The sequence below is a fragment of the Elgaria multicarinata genome, chromosome 16 (genome assembly GCF_023053635.1).
Source record: "Elgaria multicarinata webbii isolate HBS135686 ecotype San Diego chromosome 16, rElgMul1.1.pri, whole genome shotgun sequence".
NCBI classification, from domain to species: Eukaryota; Metazoa; Chordata; class Lepidosauria; order Squamata; family Anguidae; genus Elgaria; species Elgaria multicarinata.
The window spans coordinates 5,587,305-5,610,076 of NC_086186.1; the positions used below are offsets into that span (position 1 = coordinate 5,587,305).

Here is a 22,772-nt window from a genome sequence, read left to right on the forward strand (position 1 = left end):
ACTGGCTGCTTGTGAGCAGAGGATTGCACATGAATGGCGCCCCCATTTTACTAATTCACCTTTAAAATATAAAAAATACTACCTGGCATTCATACAATACTTCAGCATTCAAAGCTCAACATATACATTAGCTTGGTCATCTTTACAACAACCCTGCAAAGTAAGGCTGCAATGATGATTATTCCTACGCTGCAGAGGAGGGGCTGAGATGGAGCAATGTCCGAAGTCATCCAGCGAGGCCATGAAGGAGGCAAGATTTGGCGGGAGCCTCCCTGCATGACAACCCAGGGCCCGTTGAGGCGTCTTGTCGACTCCAGATAGCAAGGGGAGGAGGGAGAGCTCAGCCACCAGACTTGCCCGTGTAGTGCCATGGCACATGGTCTAACGCAGCCTTCCCGAAACTGGCACTCCCCAGAGGTGTTGGGACTGCAACTCCCATAATGCCCAGCCATTGGCCATGCTGAACTGGGAATCAGGGGAACTGGAGTCCCAGCACATCTGGAGAGTGCCAGGTTGGGAAGGCTGGTGTACCATGTCCCTTATTCTTACCCTCCTTCTTCAGAGTACTTGTGAGCAAATGATAAAATGTCGGAGGCTCGTCCGCTGCCATCACAGATCACCACGGGAATTGGTGGCTCTTCCCGCAGGCATTCCAAGACAATGGAGATCACGTTGGGACCCCCTTCGACTATCAGTCCGACCACAGGGATGCCCTGCCCCAGTCCTGTAGAACAAAGCAGGAAGGTCACTAATTGGCCAGTGAAACGTCTCAAAAGAGTGAAAACTTTGGCGTCTCCATTAGCCAGGATGTTATCAGGGAATGAGAGAAAGGAAGGCTCTGAATAATCCAAGAAATCTAAAAGAACACGAGGGAAACAACTCTGCTCTTAATTTCAAGACAGCTGAAGCAGCATAAAACAGACGTTCTTGTCGTACTGATGCGCCCGTTGCAAAATGACATCCGCCCCTGCCAAGGCCCATCGCAGGCTGGTCGACGTGAGGGATGACAGCTGAGCACCCTTTTGCTGTCCCTGCCTCACGGTGATCTCCAGGCATAGGATGACAAAGGGAAGCCCACAGGTCACGTGATCCATGCAGACTTGGTCACCTGTCAGGAAGCTGCAGGACTAAAAAAAAGGGGGGGAATTATCCCCAAACTTTGTATACGACACTCAGTATTATGTGTATTTGGAGACTTGTCCAACTGGATGTAACCTAGATTGTCCAACTGGATGTAACCCAGATATGCTGGTTCAGATCTGTGAAGGAGAACTGTGCTTATTTAGTCCTTGAAAAGCATTCTAGACTGGGCCCCCCAATGTGGGGCCCACAGGCACCAATAATCCCCCCTCCCCATTTTTTAAAATATTCATGCATGGATATATATGACATGTGTACAACTTTCTAGCAACCATACACAGGCTCTAACAAAAGTACTTGCCTCGCTCCAGCAAAAAAGTCAGGGTAAGTCCCTGACTTTTTAAATTTGCGCTTTGCAGGAAAGCCCCACGATGGCTGTGAGGTCACTGCTGCGTTGTATAACTGGCGTGGGGGTCCAAAGAGCCAATGACAGACCCTATCCTCTTCCGTGGATTTCTCTAATCCCCTTCTAAAGGGACCTGAACCAGTGACTGTACCCCATGGCAGCTAATCCCATAATGACGCTGCGTGTGAAGAACCACCTTTTTGTTTCTCTGTCTTGAATCTACTGCAGATCGTTCACACAGGGCGAGTGAGAGTTCTAGCATTATGGGAGAGGGAGAAATATGTCCCTCTATCCCTATTTTACGACTGAGCCCTGGGATTTGGAGCTGGTTCGGAGCCTGAGCCTTGGCAACCGGTCAGCCTTTCTGCCCACAAGATCCTTCTGCCTCTCTGCCAGGATGCTCAATGAGGGCATCAATTAATGTCCACATGTGTTTGCCATGTAGGGCTGGCAGTTAAAGGCCTGTTAGCTTTGGTACATTTCCTGATTCATGGCACTGGTTTCACAGAGGGCGGAATAATTCAGCATACAAGGAACAAAGCAAACCCAACCATAAAAACACACACGACACATTCAATTATTTATACAGCATATCTTGCCTCTCAGGACTTAATTGTCTTATCTCTCAGGCCAGTGTGCTTGTTTGACAAGTAATGTGTGCCTCTCAGCACGTCTACAGAAGACAGATGGAAAGTGCAAGCAGGTTAGGCCATTTTCCGTACGAGTGGAGAGAGAGAAAGAGATTCTCCTGTTAATTGCTGCTTTATAAAAAAACAGGCTTGTAATTCTCAGGATCTATGTACTTGAGACTTGTTTCACAAATGATATTTGGAACATGTACAAAAAGGTGCACGTACAAGCCAATATAACACGTGCAGACAACAAATGTGTGTTTAGCAACCATACATGTTATACAGACACACGCTCTAGGGAACTGTCACTGGTCATGATTCACAGATACAATTGTACATGGTTTTTGCAGCCATGGAAGAGCCCATGACGGGTCTGCATTCATTGCTGGTAGCAATAAGTGTGCGTGCAGAGAAATACCAAGTGGAGTCACCAATAGCTACATACTGCTTGGAACGGAACAGGGTCTTTCCAGTGGTGGTCCTGAGACCTCCTAGAGTAAATGTGGCAATGCCCTTCTTCTGGAACCGTTTGGAATGAGGGCTATTTATTTTCACAGACTTTTGGTAGCTGAACTGGAGCGTTATAACCACGGGGCTATTCCGCTGATAATTTAGTTGGTTAATATATTTGGTAATTTATTTGGTTGATTCACCACTTGCTCTTAAAAAGAAAGACAGACATGTAGGTCATGGCTAGACCTGCCGATATCCCAGGGATCGCCCCGGGATCGTCCCTGGGCGTCCACATGATACACAGGGGATCCCAGGAGCAGGCAGGAATGCTCCTTCCCTTGCCCCGGGATATCAGCATAGCCTTTAATCCCGCTTTTTCCCGTGGTCTCGGGACATGTGACTGGGTGTCGCGGTTTTGTCCCGGCTCCTCACGAGTAACTGCGCACAGGACACAGAGCTCCTCAGGAGCTCTGTGCCGATTGGGGGTGGGGTGGAGGGAGCAGGAGGGTTTTTTTTGTAAAAAAAACCCCACCACTTACCTTTTGTGCTCGAGTGCTCCTTCCCCTTTAATAAAAAAACCAAAATGGCGGCCACGACGTCCTCCTCCTCCTCCTCCCAGGACGTCACGTGCCCTTTGTAGACAGAGAGGGAGATCTCGTGATCATAAAATCGCGAGATCCTTCCCCTCTGTCGTGCTAGACTGCTAGGTCTAGCGATAGCCGTAGTCTGTTTTTAAGATTTATTTTAACTGTCTTGCTTTATTTCTGTAAGCTGCCTCAGACTTCAGGAGAAGAGGTGTGCGTACATATGCGCAGGATACACATCTGTGTCCCCCTACCCTCAACTGACCTGGTTAAGCACTAAATGATTCAGATCTTTCTTCCAGCAGGATGTCATGGTTAGACTTGGACTGGAGAGTTCAGAGTTCAAATCCCCACTCAACTACAATGTTCTCTGGAATCATTAAATCATAGTGAACCCATCTGATAGAGCCGTTGCAAAAACGAAATAGTGGGTATGTGTGCTTGCAGAGGGAAACTTTATGTTCACTGCTCTTATCAGAGCAAATAAAGAAATTCAAACCCATCGTGTGAGCAACTGAGCAACCTGTGGTTTTGACATCAGTCACCCTGGTCTGATTGGATCAGTAGACTTTCACAGCCGTCGTCAGTGACAGGAAAGTACTTCGCACTAATTGAACTATAAAAGAGGCCCCTCATGATGCAGGTTGTACCAAACCTGTCACTCACGTGTGTTGATTTTCTGGAGTGAGATGTGCTTCTCCAGCTGGCGCCTCAGTTTCACTTCTGCCCCGTATTTGCCGAGGGTGCCGTTGTCGGCAAGGATAAAGTGCGTATGGGAACTGTTGAGCACACAGAGTTTGCTTAGTGGGTTTGACATGGTTTGATAAACTCTTGTCACCTGTCAAAAAGAAAAGTGTGATTTTATTGTATTTTTTTAAATGCAAAGAGACCGAAATGTTTCAAACTTATGGCTGACTCTGGACGCTGGCCGTTTCAGACTTCAATTGATTTTAACAGTCCCTCCGTCTCCGCCTTGGGAACTCTTATTTTGTCAGGAGGGGGCTGGAACGTCTCAGTACCCTCACCAAGCCACAATTCTCAATTTCGGGGACGAAATGTCAGTTACCTATTTACATGGTTTTTATCCTGCCCTTCCTCTAGCATGTTCAGGGCAGCATCCATAGTTTCCCCGCTCTTCTATTATTTTCATGACACCCCTGTGAAGTAGACTAGGCTGTGAAATTCTAGTTGGCCCGAGGCCCCATAGAGCTTTGCGGTGGATGGGGGATTTGACCGAGGATCTCCTCAATCTAGAACCAGCATACTAACTGCTGCACTACACCGGCCCTATTTTGTTTAGCATTTATAGAGCACTTTACATGGATGGAAAGTCTCCGTGCCTATAACAGCTCAACCGGTAGATCTTAACATGGTGACACATTTCATCTCATTGCTGGGGAAAGCTTTGGCTGTTGATTTCAGGCTGTTACGGGGCTGATAAAAACACTCGGCTCCTGTCTCTGGGCAGACACACAAACAGTGGCAACCATAATCCTCTCACTTTTTGGGTTCCCCCAAAAGTCCTGTTCTTACAACAGGATGATAGGTTCAGGACCCACACACCACATTCATGCGCTGCACTGTCTGATTTGCTGATAAAATCAAGGGATACTTTCCTCAAAGGGCGATGAGCAAAGAAGAACCCGGCAAAAATCAACAGGGAGTGTAGGAACTTACATCTCTCCCGATCAGATCTTCCTTGTTTTCCACAATGCCCCACGGGGCAATTCCTATGGCACAGATACGTCCTCTGGACTTGGAAGAATGATCTTTCAAGGCATCTCCTACATGGCGAATGACACCTGCAGGAGAAGGGATCGAGTCCATTAGAGTCTTCCCTAGGGCACCCGCATGCCCCTTAGAGAAAGGCTTCTCCAGGAATAACACCCTCCCATTCCCATGTATTAAATAATCCAAGGTGGCCTTGTCCGGCTTGCTTCTGAGTGGGCTTAAAATTGGTAATAATCACATTTTGGGTCTGCCCACACTTCTTTTGGCCACGCCCACTTTGCCTTTGGCTCCCAAAACTGTACCCAGATTGGAGTTCACCCCTCAGGCTCTTACGTTTAAGAAAAATATATATGTTGGAAGAGGTTGATAGAAAGAGATCAGCACATGAACATCCCGGGCTATGGAGGGGGGTCCATTTCTTACCTGTACTGACTCCTCCAGTGAAGATCCAAGCACCAGTTGTCATGGCAGCCTTGATGAGGCCTTTGCCAAACACTTGCTTCAGTTTGGGTTGCAACTCAAAGTTCTGCAGCCCTCCGTGGACGGATATTAAGAGTTTGGGGAGTTCCAGCTGCCAGTCTTTCACCATGAGGTGGAGCAGTGCGTCCGGCTTTGTGTCATATGACACTCGGATGTACTGAAAGATAACATGGACATCACAATCTTAAGAAGAGTCCATCCAGAGAAGACCAAAAGCCCACCTTCCCACCTTGGTAGATCAGATGACACTGGGAAGTCTACAAAGAGGACTTCAAGGCTATAACTGTCCTCTAGCAACTAGTACTACTATTTCTTGAGTCTAAAAGTTTGATATACCCTTAGGGTGAGAATTTCATTCAGTTTGGTTTTGATAAGAGTTTTTCAAAATTCACTATGTTCTCCATTTTGGGGACAAAAATAACTTAAGGTTTTTAAAAATCAAATATGAGAGAAACCGAAACTGACAGATTTATCCATCCTGGTCCACAGCTTGGAGTAGTTGGCTCTTAAAACCCTGGGCTTGAATTCCTGTGTATTAAACCGAGTTGCTGGTGCTGAGTTTGGGTTGCCATCTCTTTTTTCTGACATGCTCTTTATCTTTAACAGCTGCATGGCAGGCAGATATAACGTGGTCCTCTCCTTGCTGTGAATACCTGTACCTATTGAGTTTGGCTGGTACAGTTGGGTGAGGATTTCGTTTCAGTTTGGTTTTGATTAGATTTTACCAAAATTCACAGAGTTCTACATATTTGGGAGAGAAAGAACTTGAGAATTTGAAAAATCTGAATGTAGGACAAAGCAAAACAGCTTTGCCCATCCTTATATCCATTGATAACCTCATCCTCTTCTATTAATTTGTCTAATTCCCTTTTAAACCCATCTAAACTCCTGACCACCATCTTCTGGTGAAGAAATTATGCAGAGGGTGAAGAAATACTTTGGGTTGTTTGTTAAATCTACTCCCAATTAATTTCATGGGATGGCCTAGCCTAGCCCTGAGTTATAATTTTGTATAAGTAGGGATTTTGTTCGCTACTGGGGTCCATTCCCATCGTCAAACAGAAATGGCACACAGATAACACACATAGACACACACACAGAGGCACACTTGAGAATTTTCACTAGTCAGAACCAGGCTGCCATCAAAATTGCTCAGCTGTTATCTTTAAGAAGAAAACCACTTCTCCAAATGTACTTCTGTTTTGTCTTGAGCTGGAATGTGAGCATAGCTGAGGGGGAGGCGGATCCACCCGTCCTAGAAGAATTTTGTGATGGTCTTGGAAGCCCATCAGCTCTCTTCACTAGGCTGCACTGCCTCTACCAATGAAGGAACGCTGTCACTTACCATGGACTTATTAGTATGCCCTCCACCTTGGAACTCAAGATTTCCATAGGCATCAGTCGGGGATGCTTGGGTGTGTTTAGTGACGGACCATTTCTCAGGCTGGGTGTCCACCTGCTTTGCTGCTGCTTCTCCGTTCTTGTTTGCAGTTATACTCGGAGGAATTGGGATGTGTTGAATAAGAACTTGGCCACAGCAGCACCTGGGGGTGAAAGCCAGAACAGCAACCATCAGCCTGTGCCCAACAAGCTGATGCAAAACCAAAACAAAACTGTTCTTTTAATTTACAAAAATTAATCAGGGTAGCTGCTCAGTTAATCTTTAAAAAAAAAAAATCAGGGAAAGCCCCCTTTCTGGTGGCCGCTGCAGCAAAGGTGCAGCTTGTGGGGGCTGCTACCAACCCCAAATTGCTCCTCGTTCGGTGTGGGGGGGGAAAGTACAAAAGCTGATGAAAGGTCACCTGGTAGCATCTTTGCTGTTGGCAATTAGGCAGATGCACTCTCTCTTGGAAAAGGTTTTCTCTATCCAAGCTTTTTGACCCTAAAGGAACAAAAAGAGAAGCAATTCATCGTCGGACAAATGGCAAGTTGAGAAGTTTACCTGAAAGAAAGCCTGGATATCTTTGCATTGCAACGAGGCGGCCTATTTTAAAAAGTCCCTGCTGCAGGGGCTTTTCCGTACCTCATATTAACCAGAGATGGGGGGCTTCTAAGATCAAACGTGATGTGATTCACCTCTTCCCCAGTGCTCTTGACATAAAGGCACGGGCAGTTAGGAACACATGATACTACTCTAGTCTGGGTCTGATTATTTCTTTGTCTACTAAGCCCAGTACCGTTTTTACTTTGATGGGCAGCAATTCTCCAGGATCTTGGGCAGAGATGGCTCGTTCCCATGACCTGCGTCCTCTTAAACTGGAGATGCCGGTGAATGAAGAAGCCGGGATTTCCTGCCTGCAAAGCCAAGGCTCTAAACTACAGTCCCTCCCCATCACTAGATCTATTTATTTATTTATTACATTTATATACCGCCCCATAGCCGAAGCTCTCTAGAGCTGGAATGGAAAGAAAACCATAGACTGACCTACCCTAGAGGTAGCACACAGCCATCCTGACTAGGAGCCACTGATCATCTTTTTGTCCATGTGTGCATCTGCACGCACACACAAAGGACATTCTCAAAATGGCACTTCCAAAATCTCCTGAAGAGGCAAGAATGGGGACAAGATGCTTTCGGGTGGATTCCTGCATTGAGCAGGGAGTTGGACTCGATGGCCTTGTAGGCCCCTTCCAACTCTGCTATTCTATGATTCTATGAAGACCGAGACAGTGATTGACCAGGATCAGTACCAGGAAACAGGGCCTGTCCCTGGAGAGCAATGACTGAGACAAGGGACACGCTCCGTGTAAGATGGTTCTTAGTATCTGAAACTCTGCTAGCTGAAAGATCACAGAACTTGGGAGCTGGAACGACATCACAGATGATCTAGGAATTCAAACCGGTCACTGTGCCATTCTAGGCTTGCTGCTGCCTGCTAACTGTTTTATTCGTTACGCCCCTTTTCTCATACCAAGCACTGCTGCTTCAGGCCCCCTATTACACATTGTCAATGCTCACTGCTGTCTGCAGGATGCTGTATTGATTTGCTCTTCATTAGATAATCTTTCAGTATTATGAAAGCCAGTTGTATGTGTTATTTTAGATAAAGATATGCTAGAAAAGCATAATTGTCCTACCATCTATGATCAGAAGTTCAAAATGAGACTTAGCGGCAGGTGAAACAGCAACAGGCTGCAAAGGCACTGCATGGCATTTGCACGCCCATGCGCTTTCATCGACATGATTCTGCATGGCATTTGTGCGCCATTCTTCAGAGGAAGCTGAAGAATGACAACTCTAGCAACTCACACTAAAAATGCAACAAGGCCTCCGTGAAAGGCAAAATAGGGTCAAAACGGCAACAGATTAGTCAGAACGAGGACCAGGAGAACAGGGACCAGGAGGTTCCCCTGTGCTACTAATATAGTCCTCATGTTAATGAGAAAGAGACAAAAACACAATAAATTGCTGGAATAAAAACCTCACAAAGGCATGTACGGTTGGCCTTTAAAGTTTCACTGCCCTTGTATGTTTAATCTTCTTACCGAAAGCTTGATTATAATCCACAGAAAATACTGTCTAACATCTATAGTGGAATCCTCTCTGTTTGGTTGGTTCAAACTCTACCTGGTTGTGGAGCACTGATGGGACGTTCTACAAGAAGATGGCTCCTTGGACTTTCAAGGAAGAACGCTCACCACAGTTCCCAGGCTGTTTGGGAAAACAAGATATGCCTCCCGCAGGAGCCTTTGCATGAAAGAATTCTAAAGGGATTATGACAGATTAATGGCAGCATTCAGGCCCAGAGCCAGGAAGGATCTTATGCTGCTCAACAGGAGAGGGAACGAGATAGCAAGCCAGCAAGGTCACTATCAAGCACAACTCTTCATTTTCCGCCAAACTTTAAGCCACTTAAAAAGTGCATCCTGGGTCAGTGCATAACAATGGCCTGTCTTCTCATGTTGGCATTGTTATTGTTATGCCATTACCAAGAGAATGCCTTTGAGGTACCATTAAAAAAAAGGGAATGAATTCGAGATTAAATAAATAAAATAACTTCTTGCATAAGTGATTTAATGCCAGGAGAGCAAACTCATGTGAGATCACCCCATCCTTCCAGAATTAAAAGGAAATATCTGCATGTAAAGCGAGAACATTTTAACTTAACTCCTAAACTACGGAGAGATGAACACAAGCAGTTTTCTTTAGAGGGTATCCCAAGGACATGTTGCCAATACTGAAAAGGCCCTGCAAGTGCACCTCTGAATGCGAGGAATATGCTGAAGGCCCTCCACGACTCCGCTGGAGTTCTAAGAATACTGCATGGTGAGTTAACCGGAGCTCATTGAAGAAGGTACATGGAAATGTATATCTTGCAACTGAAATGTTCACTTGCAACTGAAATATTGTAAGCGGCCCCAAGAACATTTGCCAGTTGGGCAGTATATAGATTTTTATGAACCGCCCAGAGAGCTTCGGCTATTGGGCGGTATAAAAATGTAATAAATAAATAAATAAATGAAATGCAATAAATAAATAAAAACAAACAAACAAACAGAGAAATAAATATCTTTTACTAATCAGAGTCTAGACTATTTTTAAGGCTTGTGCATGTTGCAGTTAAAAGCTTGGAGAATTGTGTTTCTGAGGACATTGCAAGAAATCAGTGGGTTTCCAAGAGTAGTTGCTGTGTTCAGTGGCAACCCGTGAGATGATGCAACAGATAGGAAGAGGACCCCACACCGCTGAGCAAGAACTGAGGGGAAGGGGTGCTCCCATGGCTATATTGGTGGAAGATGTAAAGTGGTGGGTGCAGGGAGCAGCTGGTGGCAACGCTGTCCTAGCAAGTCAGCAGCCAAGGACCTTCCTACCATGTCCATCACCGCTAAACGTCTCCTGCCGGGAAGGATGTGAGCGTTCCGTCCTATGGTTGATACACAGTGGTGACATCCTTTCCTATCTATTGAAGTATCCCATGGCTGCTATTGGTTACAGGTTCTTTTTTATGCCTCATTGTGATCCACCTTGGAGCCCTATTCTACCCTGAACGGCAGGGTAGAAATGTTTTAATAAATAAAATAAAATAAATGGAGACATAGATGTTCCTGAAGGATAATCACACAGAACTTGAAACATGAGGGTAGCAATGATTGCTTTTCCCCCTGACCTTAAATGGCAGGCATGGCTGATTCTGGAGGAAACATGTTCCAACCAATGAACCACTTTGCAAACAAAATGTTATGTAATGCTCTGATTTATTTATTTTTAAGCCCATGTTTGCTCATTTTTAGTTGCTATCTAAAGTGAAATCTCAAGGCAAATTTGAAGATTTCCTGTCAGGAGAAACTTCAGAAGAATTCCAAAGGAAGCACGCAGAATGTTGATAACTCTTCTGAAATGTCTTATGTGTGCGCCCGCATATCTCTGTGGCTCACAGAAAACATGCATGCAATTGGTTAGTCAAGATATATCCAGTGGACGTTGCCTGCCTCTCATCCACCCTGATTGTCCTATTAGAAATTTGGGGGTGATGAAGACATTCTTCGTTCTGTCGGCAAAACTGAGAACATCTGAAACCGGAGCCTCTGAGTGATGAACGTTCGCCAAATTCAAAACTCAGATGAATTTGGAGGTTCCTGTTTAGGAAAAATGTCTAAAGAATTTCAAATAAAAATCAATTCAAATAGGAAAACTGTTGGCATTTCTTTGGGAGTTCTGCACATTCCCAGTCAACTTCAATGAAGTTAAGAGTTATAAAAATCCCGCCCTGTAGAAAGGGCTTCAGAACTGATTAATAGCCATTAGGCGATGGTGCAAAACCGAATCCCATTCCAGCATTCTCTCACATATGTCAATGAAACCATATGAAGCCTGCCTGCCTCCAGGCTTCACCGATGCTCCAAGGCATCCTCCACTGCAGAACAAATGCTGCCACAGATTCAGCCGACGCCAACAAACCCAAAGGCAAGTCACCGTACCTTATTCTTGCACCTCACATATTATGCTTTTAAAAATCATCTCAATAAATGCAAATAAACCATCTTTAATGGCAATCACAAAATAACATGGAGATTTGAAATGAGTCAACACTCCTACCTGTTATTCTCTGGAAAACCTTATTGCAAAGCATGGAAAGGTGGCAGGCACCTAACAGGTATAATCGGAATTCAACTTGGGTCTTTCATCCCACCATCCTTTTTATTGCTAAGGGTTGTTTGTTTTTTAATCTCCTCTTCAGGCTCGGATTCCCAGCCTCTCTGAAGCCCACGAGAATCCCCATGAAAGTTGGGAGTTCCACCACTTTAAGAAGAGAATCTCATATGATAAGCATGTGAGTTGCTTCTTTGTTCAAACCAATCCCATGACTCCCTTTGAAGGTAATCCTTTAGAAGTCCCATGACCCATCATCTCCCTGCCCGGAGGGAATTTCCATCCCATGGTGGAACAAGGCTCAACACATCGACTTTGATAGTGCCCAAATCTCCAATTTGTTAAACCTCCTTTCCTCTCTCCAAACAAGTGGCTTAGAGCAACGCGTAAGAATGCCGGCTCAACAGAAAAGGCCGGTTGGATTGGATGCTCACAACTTCTAATCTGAAGCACACCCTCTCTTTTCTGCTGAAATTTCAGTGCTATTTGCATAATTGAGACAATTGGACATAATAGGCCTTTCAGGGTCCTCATTAGACGTACAGCTCAACATTCTTTGGGGAAAGGGGAAAAGCAGGTCATACAGCATTAATTATAACTAATCCTTTTTAGAGTAAATTGAACTTAGGCTGGACGTCTATGTTAAAAGTACTCAATAGGAGATGTATTTGGGAAAGATTACACATATGTATTTTTCTCCCCATGTACAGCATCATCACTGCTGTTCAGGTGCACTGGTCACCTTATGAATTCAGATGCTGTGTGTTTTCTTACCTTTGAGCCATTAACAGCAAACGGCATAATTTGTGAATAGCATTTGCCACTGTTACTCCAAAAAGCTCCAAATACAGGGATTGGCAATACAGGCTTGAGTGATGAACTATTCCAGGTGGCCGTATACAGAGTCAGGCCATCATTGTCTTGTCCGCTCTATATGGCCTGCTCTGGCTGACAGCAGCTGTTTCTTGCTGTTCTACCTGGCATCCTCTTTCAAGTGGCTGTGCCAGGATATGTCCCAGACTTGGAGATCAGCAGCCATTGTTTGGCACAGGTGCACAGACAGCAGAGAGGTTGGAGGGTTAGAGTAAGGCCGGTAGGAGTACAGCCTCCCTACTTAACACAGTTCTAACCTTGCGCGATGCTTCTCTTTTATACCCTGATCCCACCCACTCAATGCCACAACAGCAGCAATCTAGACTCGAAGTAGCAAATGGTATTTCACTTCCAAATATAACTTCCACCTGGGGAGAGGTGGAATGGGTTTTGTGCTCAGAGGAAACTGCCTTCTGTGGACTCACAACAACAACAACAACAACAACAACAATAATAATTTTGTCACCTGCCTCTCCCTTGGTCCACCTAAGTCAGTGCAATCTTCTCTGACTCTCCAGGAGCATCGGTCTCTCCCTGTCCTATTGGGAGATGCAGGGATCAAACTCTGGGGCTCGTTTGTAAGCAATCTACATTCTCCACCACTGAGCTGTGGATCCTTCCTTCTTTGGCACCACCATTTGGAAGGATCTCCAGTAGCAAGGGCAGACAGAGTGAAAAGGGGGACCTGCTTGAGAAAACTGGAGAGATACTGCCAGTAATGGGCTAGATGGACCTATGGTCTGACTCAGGGTAAGGCAGCTTTGGATGGTGGTAGAATATCATGCTGGGGAGAGCTCAGAGAGCGCCTTGGTAGAACATACGTTTGAAAAGCAGATGCTCTCAGGTTCAAAGCCCGGCACCTCCAGTGAAAAGAATCTCAGGTTGGCTGTGACTTCTGCAGTGAACCTTGTGAAACTGCCAGCCTGATTAGAAGGCTGTGGAGCTGATGGACCAATGGTTTGATGCTGTATAAAGCAGCTGCCCATGTTGATCCATGCTCTTGCACAGCTCCCATTCTCTTCAGTGGGGTCTGTGCAGGAGATGTTCCAGGGCTCTGTACAACTTTACCTCCCAACCTCGAGCTTACAAGCAATGTATGCAGCGTCAGGGCAAAGGACATCAGCACTGAATAGTTCAAAGGAATGCTGATGGTGGAGGAAACGCCAGCCTCCCAGGGAAACTGCAGCGATATGAAAAACAGCATTCATGGATGCATGCGCTCCCACTGTGGGAAGGGCTCCTGGGACATGGAGTTTGTTTAAGGGGTCGCATGACACAAATGTGCTATGGACTAAGAAGGTGGAGCTAAGCATGGCTCAGCAACCACAGAGGGATGCGGAAGCACTCTTTCCCTAGCCTGCAAGGAGAGTTTGAGTGTGAGCATGGAATGCATTTAGAACGAACAGCAATGACCAAGGGCTCACTTACACAATTGGGAAACTGACAACAGTGTGCATATGATGGGACAAAGGAAATGGGAGTGGATGCGCATATGTCCAGCCCCTGCGACTTATCCTCCCCAAAAAGGGTCCAGAATGACTGAATGAACCAGTGTATGTGCATTACATGTTATGTTTTGTTCCTCGCAGTGGCAGATGGGAGACATGACAAGCCATGCTTGCGATAAAATGGAGCAATGTTTTCAGCTGCTTTGACAATCGCCATATTCAGGGAGAGAAGAGTCCCAGTGACAGGCAGGAATGGATCTCTACTTGCAGAATGTAAGCAGTATTATTAGAGTATGTTTTTCCCCTATGTGCAAAGTGTACATAGACATAGACATCTCATGCTAATTACATACAATTTTTAAAAAAACTTTCACATGTGTAAACCCAGAAGTTTACTCTGGCCCATTTCCACATTCATCCATGATTTTTTAAAACAAAAAACACTGCATGAAAATTCATATTTAAAAGTTGATTTATATATGTTATTTATACATGTATTTATCTCAAAATATGCATTTCTAAACACTGTGGGACCTGACAAATGGTGATACAGTTCTCAATTCATAACATACGACAATGCATATTTTAGATTAAAACCATAGAAAATGCATATTTTAGGATAAAATGGTTCCAAGAATGCATATTTGGGGGTAAAATATAAATGCAGATTGATGCAGAAATGGGGCGTAACAGAAGCAACACATGTGAAACTGACATGGGAATGGAGTGATCCATGGAGTGACATGGGAATGAAGTGACATGGGAATGGAGTGATATGGGAATGGAGTGATCCATGGAGTGACATGGGAATGGAGTGATCCATGGAGTGACATGGGAATGGAGTGACATGGGAATGGAGTGATCCATGGAGTAACATGGGAATGGAGTGACATGGGAATGGAGTGATCCATGGAGTGACATGGGAATGGAGTGATATGGGAATGGAGTGATCCATGGAGTGGCATGGGAATGGAGTGACATGGGAATGGAGTGATCCATGGAGTGACATGGGAATGGAGTGACATGGGAATGGAGTGATCCATGGAGTGACATGGGAATGGAGTGACATGGGAATGGAGTGATATGGGAATGGTGTGACATGGGAATGGAGTGATCCATGGAGTGACATGGGAATGGAGTGATCCATGGAGTGACATGGGAATGGAGTGATCCATGGAGTGACATGGGAATGGAGTGACATGGGAATGGAGTGATCCATGGAGTGACATGGGAATGGAGTGACATGGGAATGGAGTGATCCATGGAGTGACATGGGAATGGAGTGATATGGGAATGGTGTGACATGGGAATGGAGTGATCCATGGAGTGACATGGGAATGGAGTGACATGGGAATGGAGTGATCCATGGAGTAACATGGGAATGGAGTGACATGGGAATGGAGTGATCCATGGAGTGACATGGGAATGGAGTGATATGGGAATGGAGTGATCCATGGAGTGGCATGGGAATGGAGTGACATGGGAATGGAGTGATCCATGGAGTGACATGGGAATGGAGTGACATGGGAATGGGGTGACATGGGAATGGGGTGACATGGGAATGGAGTGATCCATGGAGTGACATGGGAATGGAGTGATCCATGGAGTGACATGGGAATGGAGTGACATGGGAATGGAGTGATCCATGGAGTGACATGGGAATGGAGTGACATGGGAATGGAGTGATATGGGAATGGAGTGATCCATGGAGTGACATGGGAATGGAGTGACATGGGAATGGAGTGATCCATGGAGTGACATGGGAATGGAGTGACATGGGAATGGGGTGACATGGGAATGGGGTGACATGGGAATGGAGTGATCCATGGAGTGACATGGGAATGGAGTGATCCATGGAGTGACATGGGAATGGAGTGATCCATCAGGCCTCATTTTGAGGACTTTGTCCAGTTCTGGGCACCGTACTTCAAGAAAGATGTAAACAAATTGGTTGATCTGTTGGGAATGCTCTAGTTTTGGGTTTCCTGGATCAAGCAGGGGACTAGATCGCTTTCAAGGAGCCCTCCAATTCTACAATCCTATGAAATCTGTGAGGTGTTAGCATAAGTAGTGGGAATCCCTTTCTTTAGGTAAGGGTCTTAAATGGTAATCCATGAGGATCAGCAATAAGTCACTGTGTTTGTCAACTTCGGGATGTTTCGATTTTATGTTGGTATTTTCTGATGGTTGTTTAATGCATTTTGTGGATTTAGTTTATTTTATGTATATTTTAGTGTTTCGTTTTTGAGTTTCTCTCTATCTCTTTTTTTTGGGGGGGCAGAAAAAGGCGGGACAAGAGTTTTAAAAATAAACGGCCTACCAGAAATTGGCTAGTTGACAGGTACTCATAATCGACATGCTGTTTACCATTTTGTAAAATGGCAGTAATTGCAGCATTTTTATCATGCACAACTGAACACTTTTGAATAACGATTTTTAATCAACATATGCAAAATGATTCTGTTTGTTCAGGGTGGTTCCCCCCCCCCCCCGCATTGCAGTGCAGAACCAAAAGATGAGGACGACTCTTCGTTCTTGTACCCGTCTTGGCGCTTCTCCAGCGAAAATTGCATGAGCAACGAAAACAGCTTAATCTTGGCAAGACTTCAGCAGGAGATGAGTTTGCAATTCAGTCAGCAGCCTGAAAAGAGCTACTGTTCCTCCCCTGGGAATATTGTGTGTGTGTGTGTGTGTGTGTGTGTGTGTGTGTGTGTGTGTGTGTTTGTGTACGTGTGTGTGTGGTGGGATACTATATAAATCTCACAGCTATAGTGATTATGTGTCACATAAAAATTATGCATGCTTTTTCTCTCTTCTCCCACTCCATCACCTCAAATTCTTGATAGAGGTTAAAAACATTTGCTCAAAACGAATCATGCAAAACTGCATATGTGGATTAAACAAACACACACTCACACACCAGTATCTTCGAAGTGGTAACCCTCCCTCTTTCCCACAAGAGGGGAAGTCTCCTCTAAATCGCATTTGCCACCTGCAGTTTTTTAAAATACTTGTATTAAAAATAATTTCAATTTAAACAACAGCTCTGCTGCCTGACTAACTGGAGTCACGTTTTGTATCTGATCAAAACGTTTTTCATCGGTTAATCTAGCTAATCAGTGGACAGAGGCTGCAGTCTTATGTGCATCAGCGAAGGAGGAAATCTCATTTCCAGTGGGATTTACTTCTGAGTAAACAAGCATAAGATTGTGAATATTTCAGCCACAACAGAAACAGCCCACTTGGAATAACAAACAACCCAAACCTATTATACCAATAAATTTGCCCACGCTCTTCAAATTTCAGTCAAATTAACTATTTGTTCTCACTAACAAACCTGGTTTCACACTACTTTAGTCACCATTCTGTTTACTTATGTAGGCTGAATTGTGCAGCCATGTTTCAGTTCTATGTCATGTGTAACTGAAATAAAACACTCCCTAACTGCAGCCTCCAATTCTCTCTCCTTCCTCTGTCGTCTCCTTTGTGTGTCTTTTTAGATTGGAGTAGGGACTATGCCGCCCATTCTTGTACACAGCTGGTTCTGTGGGTGTGATTCTGAGCATAAAATGCCGTTTCCTGGACCACCTCAGTTTTCTTTTTCTTTCTATTAAAAACCCTGGGTTTCTAGCCCGAATTGATGAGAAGATATACTTGAACATGTGTGACCATGCCTATGGATGTCTCAGGAGTCAGAGGGGAAAACATTGCCAGTCATTTGGCCGGGGGTGGGGGGCAGTTTCTCACTTGTGCTATGTATGCTTTTTATTCCTCTTCTCAACTAGCAAAACTAAAATAAATTATACAGAATTGGTACAAGCTGCAAAAAAAGAAGTTTAAAACGATGTAAGTTAAGAGAGTTGTTTAGCTCAAGCTGTCCCATCATTTATGTAAGCTCGACAGAGAGACAACTCTCACTGCAACATCTTGATTCATGAACTTGCAACATTGCTTTTTGTCAACAATTACACCAGGGGAGGGGACACAAAACAAATGCATACATCCCCACACACACACATGTACTTGAGAGAAACAGCAAAGTCCCTTCTGCAACCTGTGTTAAACTTGACGGACGGGAGTCCAATTCTCTACCTTCATTACAGTTCTACAACAACAGCCTTTTGACTTGCTATCCCAAAGGCTTAAGTGAAGAGGCTTCCTCCAGTTTTGCTAGGCTAGGCACGTTAGATTGCTTTCACACTGCCTGACACAAGGAAAGCGCCCTGAATTATACTTGCAGCTTATACAGGCCCTGGCTTTTACCGTCATTTCCCTCAAATCTGAAAATTGGAACTGAAAGAACTATTCCTGGGAATAATAGCAAGCTACGTTTCTGAGCTAGCTTTTCTGCCTGGGGGGAGAGAGAGAAAAAGCATTGTAAAAGCATCCTTTGTGGTAGTCATGGATGATCTTTTAATAGCAAAGTTGATACAGCTAGAATGAAAACACAAGCTAATGATAATATCCTACTCAGCAGCCAAGCTAAGAACATAAATTTTGGAGGCACTTTAAGGGCAGCTTTGCTCATAACTCCATTTTTATAGGACTAAGGAAAGCGGCAGAAAATACTCTCAAACCTGCTGTTCAAACCTGTCTCTGCTTTGGGGTAATCAAGAGGGTAAAATATGGGGAAAAAAGCTTGTATGAAATGCAAGCAGGGAAGAGTTGAAGCCAATGGGCTAAAACACAATCGCTTGTGCGGCTTTGCGTTCAAGTTGCCAACTTTTTCAACCAGCTCCTGCTTTTGTGCCTCTAACAGAAGCTTGAATTGCAAGCAGTAGCAAGTGATTATTATTTTTTTTAAAAAATATCTCCATACTTAAAGCTTCTCTGCTGATTTCTGCAGATCAAACAGCTGTTAAGGATACAGGAGCAGATGGCAGGCTATTTTTCTGGGCAGTTGGCAACCTGACCATGGGGGCAGAATTTCCCACAGAAGCCAGACTGAGGTTGGTTTGCCTTTGAGGTGGGAAACACTGGCTACACTGGATATTCTCAGCTATGTTTGACTGTGCTGTGAGCCCCCCTATTACTTACGGTATTATTGGCAGGGAGTACTAATGAGGGATTTCTGGCAGTCGGCCGCGGGAAACTGGCGTACCTTAAACACACAGGCAATGAGGGAAGAGGGGGATGTAGCTCTGTGCTTCAAAGCCCCACCTGATTACTGGTACCGTTTGGTTTGAATGAAATATAAGTGATCTTCTATCTCTCGACCTATGCACAAAGTTGGACACAACCCACCCACCCCATTTATTTTTATTTTTAACCAAGAAGAAAAAGTGTCCACTGCGGTGCAAACATTTTGGAGGAGTGGGAGCTGGCGATGCGGCCCGTCTGCCCGCCTGTGTCACAGGCTGCAGCCCCTTCAAAAGGGAAGGCGATCAAAGCCTTCAGAGAGCTGGAATGTGGGGCTGAGACAACAGTTGCGGAATGTGGGGTGGCTAAAGGGGGCAGCTTAAAGGGAGCTGTAATTCCACATGCTTCGCTGCGCCACTAAATTACACACAGGCCGTGCCTCTCTTGTTTATCCTGATGAGGGAAAGCAGAGCTTTCAGCCGCTTTCAGCAGAGCTTTCAGATTTGCCTTCTTTGCGGTGTCCTTTCAAATGGGCCAACCCCAGATTCCTCTGCGTTCCTCAGCCGGTACCGTCAGACTTTCCCTACTTCCCCCACAACAGCAAGAAGTTCCAGGGACAAACTTTGGGAGAGCTGGTTTCCTTGTGAGGAGAGAATCCTGGAGCATCCTGTGCCCCAATCCAGCGAGGAAGATCCACGTGCGCTGCAGATGCACTTGCACATGGCAATGCTCAACTGGCACCACGGAATTAGGTGGTAAAATGGTGGCGGTTTGCTAAGGGTTAATTTGGTTATCCATGAATGCAATGCCTCATTTGATATAATCAAACATATTAGAGTTAAACATATATTAAACATGAGGTCCCGCTCCATTACTGCCGTTAACTTGATTTGGGTGGGATAGTTTTACTCTGTTTCCCAGATCTATTTATTATTATTTATTACATTTATATCCCACCTTTTTTCCTCCAAGGAACCCAAGGCGGCGTACATAATCCTCCTCCTCTCCATTTTATCCTCACAACAACAACCCTGTGAGGTAGGCTGGGTGGAGAGTCTGTGGCTTGCCCAAAGTCACCCAGGGGGTTTCCATGGCCGAATGGGGACTAGAACCCGGATTTCCGACTCCCAGTCCGACACCTTAGCCACTACACCACACTGGCTGATCTTAGCGAAAACTCAGGAAAGATACTATTCCTCCCTCCCTCCCTCTCCCAGCTCCCAATGCTCCTCCCCTTCCACCTGCCAAGCTTACAAGGACAAGTAGAGGTTGGGTAGAGCTGCCACTGTGATACTGACCCACATACACATCCAATCACCGAATACGTGAAGAATGTCCGAAAAGGCCTCTAGATCAAGGGTTGCTAACATGGCGCCCATCAGGAACCCCTTGGGATTTCCTGTTCCTCCTCTCCCCGCCTCCTCCCACCTGAACTCCAGTGCAGCAGGTTGGGTGGGGAGGCGAATATGGTGGCAGCAGGGGTGGAAATTTGAGGAGGGAGAAAAAGCAGGTGAGTGCAGAGATGGCAGGGAGACAGTGGACACGGTAGCCATGGCCCACTGCCAGTGTTTCAGCCGGTGAAATCTGCCTGCAGTGGACGGTTGCCCATCTCAGCTCTGGACCAAGATGAATGCAGCCTTGGAACAGACACCCACAAATGCTTGACGAGTGACATTTAGAGAATCTCGGTCCTCTTTTATTGCTTTCATGAAACTATGAAATTTACATATAGATAAATGCAGAAGGTTTCCCCATGGTTTAAACCAAAGAGTTTGGTGATTTTGAATGTTCCTGTGTCCGCTGAAGACTTTAAAAAAGCTACGCATTGCATTCATATTGACTACGTAACTATTTATCTGTGGAGATTAAATATTTGCTTATGTTTCTGTGTTATTTAATAAATTTGTCAGACAACAACTTCATGGGGTGGGTGGGAGGGAGCAGGTGGGTGGATTTATTCAGAGAAGGGCATTAAAACTGAATGAAAATGTGCCAAAACCCCTCCTGGCTTGTAGAACATACCAGCTGCCCCACGCTAATCTCTGGCTGATCTTTGGAGAGAATTACAGAGCGACTCAGCCAGCAGGCTGGGGGCCACAATATTGGCAAAAAACTGGGGGACACATGCATGGCTCAGCACCAAAAGCGGAAGACACACCGAGTGCCCAAACCCCTGGGACCTTTTCCTGCATAACTGGAAGTTGTCACACAGCTCCATACATATCAGTTGTCAGATCATTTCAGCCGTGCTTCATTGGAAAAGCACGAAGGCTGCAAAAGAGCCATGGTTGGTAAATTATCCCTTCACATGTACTTGGCACATATGCACAGGTCAGGATCAGGCAAGGGGACACGGCACCCAGTGTGCAACCCATGGTTGTTCCCTGTGTATATTGCAGTCCTGGATGATCCTGGGACCAGCAGGAGAAGCACAGGGCCAGTTCAGATGAGGTGGCAGCTCCTGCGTAAACTCATCTGCTCTGCATCTGCCCACTGCTAGGTTATGGCCACCTGCTTATACAAAACCCCAAATATCATTTTAAGTGGCAGCACTGGAACCTGCAAAGTAATACTGGGGAAACAAGATGGGCCCTTTGGGCATGTGCAGAGCACTTTTATGTTTTATGCGCTGTTCTTTTATTTGGCTGTCTAGTTGTAGTGTTTGATGGTGTTTTTTATGGCAATTTGCAAGACAGTTTATTACCAATAGAAAAAGGGGAGGATAAAATATTCAAGACAAAACAAATTCATATCACATAATAATGGTATTCAGCTTTCCCCCAGTCACATCTGCTATTAAGGGGGAGGCCTATTAAGTCAGAGTATGGTACTTTGGGGAAGAGTTCGGTATTAGCACATTTCCATTTAGAAATTAAGTGAAATATGAATTAAGCTGAAATCACAGTACTAGCCACATTTACTGGGGTGACCATTCGAAAAGGAGGACAGGGCTCTGTATTTTTAATAGTTGTATTGAAAAAGGAATGTCAGCAGGTGTCATTTGTATATATGGAGAACCTGGTGAAATTTCCTCTTCATCACCACAGTTAAAGCTGCAGGAGCTATACTAGAGTGACCAGATTTAAAAGAGGGCATGGCTCCTGCAGCTTTAACTGTTGTGATGAAGAGGAAATTTTTACCAGGTTCTCCATATATACAAATGACACCTGCTGAAATTCCCTTTTCAATACAACTGTTAAAGATACTGGAGCCCTGTCCTCCTTTTCATATGGTCACCCTAACATTTACTATCTACCCACCCACCGACCCCCAAGAGTCAAAGCCCTGGGAAGGATAGTGTGAATCAGTGTGGTGCAGCTGTGAAGAGTGCTGTGGCGATTCTGGTCCACAGCACTGCTGAGCCATGAAGCTCACCGGGTGACCTTGGGCCAGTTCCCATCCCTGAGCATAGCCTACCTCACAGGCTTGTTGTAAGGATAAAAAATGAGGTGGAAGGGATCACGGATGCTGCCTTCAGCTCTATGGAGGAGAGGCCACATAGAAATGTAATAACAGAATCATTACTATTGTAATTTAAATGTTTAGATCCGGAGTAGGCAGAAAATAGAGTTCCAGATATTTCTGAACTTCAACTCCCAGCATTCCTCACCATTGGTCATGCTGGCAATGGCGTCTGGGATTTGAAGTCCAAAACATCTGGAGAACTATCTTCTGCTCACCCTAGTTTAGATTCTGTAATGCTCAGCAATAAAGCTGTAACACCCCCCCCCAGATTTCAAGCTTGTGCAGTAGGTATAAAAGAGGAGACTTCCTCCACGTCCCTCACAGATTTTTCAGTTTTGTCATTATGCACAGCTGGTGGTATAATAGCACAATTAACAGAGATCAGATCCATGGAGAAGTTTACATCAGTGTTGTGAGTTCAGTGACTACGATTCATCTAATCAGCATGTT

At 45.1% G+C, this 22,772-nt stretch overlaps 1 protein-coding gene across 1 annotated transcript in view; it reads right to left on the minus strand.

Annotated features, from left to right (window-relative positions):
- Nucleotides 1-22,772, minus strand: part of TRPM1 (transient receptor potential cation channel subfamily M member 1) — a 63,977-nt gene that overhangs the window by 36,641 nt on the left and 4,564 nt on the right. Inside the window, exons 2-7 of the mRNA XM_063142869.1 lie at nucleotides 7,169-7,248; nucleotides 6,712-6,910; nucleotides 5,310-5,523; nucleotides 4,833-4,957; nucleotides 3,822-3,993; nucleotides 550-724 (exon numbers count right to left, since the gene is read on the minus strand). Of these exons, the coding sequence (XP_062998939.1) occupies nucleotides 550-724; nucleotides 3,822-3,993; nucleotides 4,833-4,957; nucleotides 5,310-5,523; nucleotides 6,712-6,910; nucleotides 7,169-7,248 (965 nt within the window). The remainder of the gene's footprint in view (nucleotides 1-549; nucleotides 725-3,821; nucleotides 3,994-4,832; nucleotides 4,958-5,309; nucleotides 5,524-6,711; nucleotides 6,911-7,168; nucleotides 7,249-22,772) is intronic.